A 6,044-nucleotide genomic window follows, 5' to 3' on the forward strand; every position below is an offset into this window, starting at 1 on the left:
TGTCTCTCGTGAGAGACAGCAGCCATATCAATGTATGATTAACCTGGTGTATCAGCTTCAGCATTAGGTAGTAGCTAAAATATCTGAAGAACACCCACCTACAGCTGTAGGCCTGCATTTGCATCCAAGGTCTTTGGTAAACAGCCTGCTTTCCAAAAGCACCGAGCTGCAGATGTGATGGGATGACAGAAGCCATCTAAATCCTCAAGAAACCTTTGTTCCTGAAGGCTTTTATGCTTTAAAATTCTTTCACAAGTTAGTAAATAGTGATTCTGCTGCTCCAAAAATGAAAGCTATGACATGCCTCATCCAAGTGAATGCATGCATGGGCTCATGAATGTTCAGAACTGTTAGTGACATACTAGGTTTTTACCCAATTCTACATTATTAACTTAAATTATTAAGGTGACATTATCAAGCAGGCTAAGTTAAACTTATAATTGCTGTTGATCTGAGCTCAAAAATATAATGAGGTAGGCCCGTGTGATGCTGTGGGGCACAGTCACTGAGCTACCTGGAGTGTGTTCCTGGTGGTGTTTCCAAATAAACTACACAAGTGTTAGCAAGCACAGGGTAACTGGTGACAGGAGCCATGACAAGGTGTCTCTTTCACTGCTGCTAGACCAAGGACAGACGGCCATTCTCTCTCAAAATGAACATCTTCAGTGATGTTGAGCTGCAAAATCAAACATTAGCCAGGTATCAGAAATGAGGAGAACGATAAGGGCTTTGAGACAGCTGTGAATATTTTGCTCTATAAAATGACTGCTGGGAAGGTTTCTCTGTGCTTTAATGGCACACCTGTGTTATTTTAAAGGCACACCAGCTGGAAGGGGGCCTGTGAGTATGGCAGCAAGTCACAGACCAGGCAGGGGGACCTGCAGCAGTGTCTGTCCAGGCGAGGAGCTACCAGAACAGACCTGTCGCCCATCAGCAGAGCTGACATGCTGCTCGGGGGGTGGCAGGTGTGGAATTTCATCCCACAACATCTTTTTGTTCCCAGTACTAGTCATGGCACTTCTTGAGATGGAATATATACCTCGAATTTGGTTCTTGGAAAGGGTCCTGCAGTGGGCTCAGTGCAGCAGACAGCTGCAGCAGGTGACTCAGCTGGTCCAGCTGAAAGAGTGAATGAAACTGGAAAGGACCCAGAGGGGATACTACTGAATGGAAATGGAGAGAGAATTTCAGATAATGGTGCACAACCTTTTAATTAGCATATCAGTGGATCTGGTGTGCCTTTCCAAACAAGTTTCTGGAAACAGAAAGCTTGTTGAGACAGACTAATGTTGTTTTCTTGTTCAGGCTGAAAAGGCAGAAAGCCGTATTCTGCATCCTGCCTTTGCAATTCCTGTTGCAAGATGTATACCTGCTGAGCAAATCTCCCTAACACCTTTTTGGGGAGCTTTATGTTCAGGTCTTCCTGCAGGCATTATGCATCCCTACTCCTTACAGAACAGGGTGTGAAAGGTTTCTGGGAAGCAGGGCTCTGCCTCCTTACAGAAGGAGGACGGATGTGCCCTGAAGTCCTCCTACACGATACCAACTGCTGTGCATTCAACAAACCTGCTGGTTAATGATCTTGCCCATAAGTAATGTTTTAACCATAGAGTGGCTTTTGTTTGCTTCAAAAGCCACAAAGCCAAGGAGGAAGTGTAGGAGAACGTGGGCAGGACGGTGGCCAGGAGCCTCATGACCTCAGCTTTTTCCGCCACGCAGGGATTGGTGGCCCGTCTCGGGGACAGGGTTTAAATTCCCCGTGGTTGCAGATGCCAGGCAGTCAGGAACGAAGGGAGAAAGCCAGAGCTTCTTGCAGCCAACGAGCAGGAGCTGCTGCTGGGATCACCGGGAGCCCTCCTGCTACAGCAGACTCCTCCAGCACCAGACAAGGTAATTTTTTGCTTTTTCACCCAATGCATGCCATTCTGTCTGTAGCTTCAGCCAAGGCGAGCTTCCAGAGCTGCGTTGCTGGGCAGGAGCATTTGATGCTTCTCTGTGGGAAAAGGTCTGCTTCTGGAGGGAAAAGGTGGTTGCTGAAGCAATACAAAGTACCACCAAAAATAAAAATAAAAAAAATCACAGTTTTAAATCTGTGTGCTGATAGATATCAGGAGGTTACTGAAAACCCTGAAAGCTTCCTTCCACATGTAACCACAGCCTTGTAATATCCCAGTTTCTTCTGGCAGGCTTGCAGTTGGTGCTGCGTGCTGCTGAAGGGGTGGGACGTGTGCCCTTCTCTGTGCATCTCTTGGGACTGCAGTACCTCTAATAGAGAGTCCTGCCTTACTGCCAGGCTTATTAATGTGTTTTAAATGTCTGTAGTAGCCTTTCATTTCTGCTAGGGCTTACTACGGTTTTAAATGCTCCTTGTTCATTACAGAACTGGCTTAATTTATCAGGGATGTTGTTTATCCTGGGAAATGGTCTGTCAGCACCAACATTTACTGCAGCTCAGCACTCTCCCACAGGCACCACTCTTTTATCAAATTGCTAAAACTGCAGTGTGAGCAGTTATTTCACTTCATCTCCTGCTTGGAAATGCAGGTTGTTCTGGTCAAAATTCTGCAGGGGAGATGAAAGTCTGTCCATAAAAGCAGTTTCTGTTCATGTAAAGTGATTTTACTCACAGCCATTCGAGTTAATAATTCTGAAAACTAGTTTTAAAGTAACTGAAAAACAAATCCAAGCTGGGTTTGTGTTGTCTGGTCTCTTGACGAAATGATGTTAACTTGATGATAACAAACCCTTACTGACCTGCATAGCACCTTATTTTTCAGAAGAGGCTTGCTTGTCCTCTCAGTGGGATTGCTCTCCCCGCTGCTCAGCAATTTTCAAGATCTGCTTTTAAATTTCTTGTACCTTTTGAGTTGCTAAGTCATTGCAAAACCAGCTAGTTGGGGGACAGAGGAATAAGACGGCAATGGGCAGGCTGACTCCAAGTTAGAGAGTTGCTCTAGGCACAGTAAAGAACACCAGGAGAAAGACAAAGTCTATGGTATTTTCTGTGGTAGTTTACCTCATTGACTTATCATTACAACTTATTTTCCAGGTAAAACATCACAATGAAGGTGGCAGTTTTTTGCTTATGCCTTATCAGCGTTGCTGCTGCGTGGCCGGTGAGTACATAATAGATGTGTATTAGTGATCACTTGCAATATTTTATGTGCACTTTAGCAAGAAACTGATACCCATAAACCCTTTTTCTCTTTCCTCCCTTAAAGATTAAATCCAAGCAGCATGCCATTTCTACCAGCTCTGAAGAAAAATACGTAAGTTTCTTTGTCCTTCTGTTCTATCTGTTGTCTTTTATTAAAGCAGTTGTGATTTATGCTACTACACACTATTGTGGCTTGGATAACAATGTCTAGTGTTAGAAGAGCACTGCAACCCAGTTTCTGTGAATTTTGTAGTGGTGTGTGCAAATGATATTCATCTTGTATAGAGCTATTTGATTTATACCCAATCACTAGCTTCTAAACTTGTAAAATCAATTATTTTCTCTGAGAACCAGCTACTGCATTTAGTTTGGGGTCTTGATGGTGACGGAGGTAGATCACTGTAGCAAAAAGAGCCTGAGAATGAGGAGAAACCACAGCGTTTAGATAGAACTCCAAATGTCACTAAAATGAGCACAGGCACATCTGCTGTAGTATCCTATTTGGGTCTAACCTTCATCTGGGATTGTGGCTTGTTCCCAGTCCTCTCCCTGTGGCAGGGGATGGTTGAGGACACATCCTGTGTGAACAGAGTACGTGCTGCAGCTGCCACACCTGCATGAACACACATTGCACGGTACCGGCAGTTTCACCGGCTCCGCTCTGCTCCTCTGTGGATTAAAGCCTCCCTTTTTCTCCTGAAGGACCCCAGGGGCCATCACTCACACAGACAACAGCATAACCTTGTGAATTCTCACTCTCAAGAGCTCCTGCAGCACCCGCAGAACGACCTGGCATCACTTCAGCAGGTACGCCCAACTGACTAGGGGAGAAAGCGTGGCATCTCTCAATGCCAAACCTTGCAATTTAGGATTAAGTGCCTAAAGAATAGTGAGCCTGTTTATCAGTTCCACTGAATGTGCCTCTTTGTGCTAATATAGTGAGTTTTCTCTTGTTTTCAGACTCTTTACTCTTCAGAAGAAAACGCTGAAAATGTCCCGGTAAAACCGGTAAGTGTTTTGGATGGCTAAATGCCAGCTGAGCTCTGCAGGGCAGCCAGTGCATAGCAGTGCTTGCTCTCCTCAGCCAAATGAAGTTCTTGCGGTAACATTTCCCTCTAAATAAAGCAAGGCTTCAGGCAGGATGGGGCAAATTAGGAACAATTTGGGCACATAGGTCTGCAACAGTGCCTAAGCCCTGTGTTAGTAGGGGGGATGTTGCTTGGCATGCCTCGGTGTATGTCGATTTGACTGATGCATGGTTAATGCTTTCCAGCACTTTCCTGATGTGCCAAGCAAGAGCCACGAGGCTGTGGATGACGACAACGATGATGACGATAATGATTCCAATGACACTGATGAGTCTGATGAGGTTGTCACAGACTTTCCCACAGACGCGCCAGTAACAGTGCCCTTCCCTCCCTTCCCTTTCACCCGTGGGGACAACGCGGGCAGGGGCGACAGCGTGGCATACAGGATGAAGGCCAAAGCCAGCATGGTGAAATCGAGCAAGATCCGCAAAGCTGCCAGAAAGGTGAATGGGGCTGTGCAGTGGGTATTGGAAAAGGGTGGTGAAGATGAGAATGGATATATTATCTTATGGGGGTCAACTCTGAATAGGATTGGCGGGAGGGAAAGGCAGGCGTAACCAGAGGGGTGCCTTTCCTCTCTCTGGACATCCCCAGTTGGTGAGGGCTGTGGACATGCAGCACAGCCCACTGCTGCAAGCAAGGCGGTGATGCTAGTTGCACTGCCCTGATGTGCTTGCATGCAGGAAATCTGAGTCCAGGATCAGACTTGAGTTTCTTATAAAATGACCAGTTTGTGTGAGTCCATGCTGTCTCAGAGCAGAGGTGTAGCACTGCAGCACAGGTGGCAGGCGGCTGACGGCTCTTCATTTTCCCTTTGTGCAATGCAGCTCATCGCAGACGATGCCACAGAGGAAGATGAGAGTGCCCTGCCTGGGGACAGCCAGCAAGTGGGGCTCTGGCAGCAGGAACTGGCCGCCCACCGTGCCCCAGGGAAGCGCGCAGTCAGTGGAGAGTGGCTGGACAAGAGCCATGAGCGGGACAGCAGCGAGCTCACCCGCCACCAGAGCATGGAAAATGACAGCCGTCAGAAATTCGACAGCCCCGAGGTTGAGGGAGGTGACAGCAAGGATGGTGCCAGAGATGACCACCACAGCATGGAGAGCAGGGAGAGACGGGTCAGCGCAGCTGCCAGCATCCCTGCCATTGATGACACCAGCAACCAGACACTGGAGAGTGCTGAGAACACTCAAGAGCATCACAGCATTGAAAACAACGAAGTCACAATTTAAGGGGGATCTGGTGTGTTCCTTCTTTCTGTAATTTCTGCCAAAGTGTGGGGCTAGGGGAGATCAGATCTGCTGTGGTATCTGTAAACGCAGGGCGCGTGGCGATGCTCCAGTTGGGGCGCGCCACTTCCTGGGCACCCAGCCAGGCTGTGGCGGGGTGCCAGGGAGCGGTGCCTCGGAGGGATGCTGCGCATCCTGCTGCCTGTGTATATTTTGTAACCGGATTTAAATAAAATCACGAAAAACCCATTCCTCAGGGCTGTGTTGCTGTGTGGCGGGAGGGAGGAAGGGGGGGGAGCTGAGTAGCTCACGGTGCAAGGAGCTTCCACACACGTATATGAGGTGAAATACTTGTGTGTGTGTGTGTGTGTGTGTGTCTTGTGTGTTTTGGTGAAAGCAGGAATTAACACAAAAACACAAAACTTTATTTCGGCAGGGCCCGACTGCGCGGCGGGAGGGGCGCTGAGGAGAAAAGGGCGGGAAGGGCGCTGCCTCAGGGGGGAGGGAGGGAGGCGGGCGGCCATGAGGGGCGCTCCGGCCGCCCCGACTACATCTCCCTCCGTGCCCCGGGCT

The 6,044-nt window shown here is 48.2% G+C and overlaps 1 protein-coding gene across 1 annotated transcript; it reads left to right on the forward strand.

Annotated features, from left to right (window-relative positions):
- Window positions 1-1,740: 1,740 nt before the first annotated feature.
- Window positions 1,741-5,720, forward strand: SPP1 (secreted phosphoprotein 1). The gene is made up of 7 exons (XM_082759548.1): window positions 1,741-1,890; window positions 3,050-3,116; window positions 3,222-3,269; window positions 3,860-3,964; window positions 4,118-4,165; window positions 4,431-4,688; window positions 5,073-5,720. The coding sequence occupies exons 2-7, from the start codon at window positions 3,063-3,065 to the stop codon at window positions 5,472-5,474; spliced, it is 915 nt and encodes a 304-aa protein (XP_082615674.1). The 5' UTR covers window positions 1,741-1,890; window positions 3,050-3,062; the 3' UTR covers window positions 5,475-5,720.
- The last annotated feature ends 324 nt before the right edge of the window (window positions 5,721-6,044 follow it).

The sequence above is a fragment of the Aythya marila genome (genome assembly GCF_965140915.1).
Source record: "Aythya marila genome assembly, chromosome: 4".
Lineage (NCBI taxonomy): Eukaryota > Metazoa > Chordata > Aves > Anseriformes > Anatidae > Aythya > Aythya marila.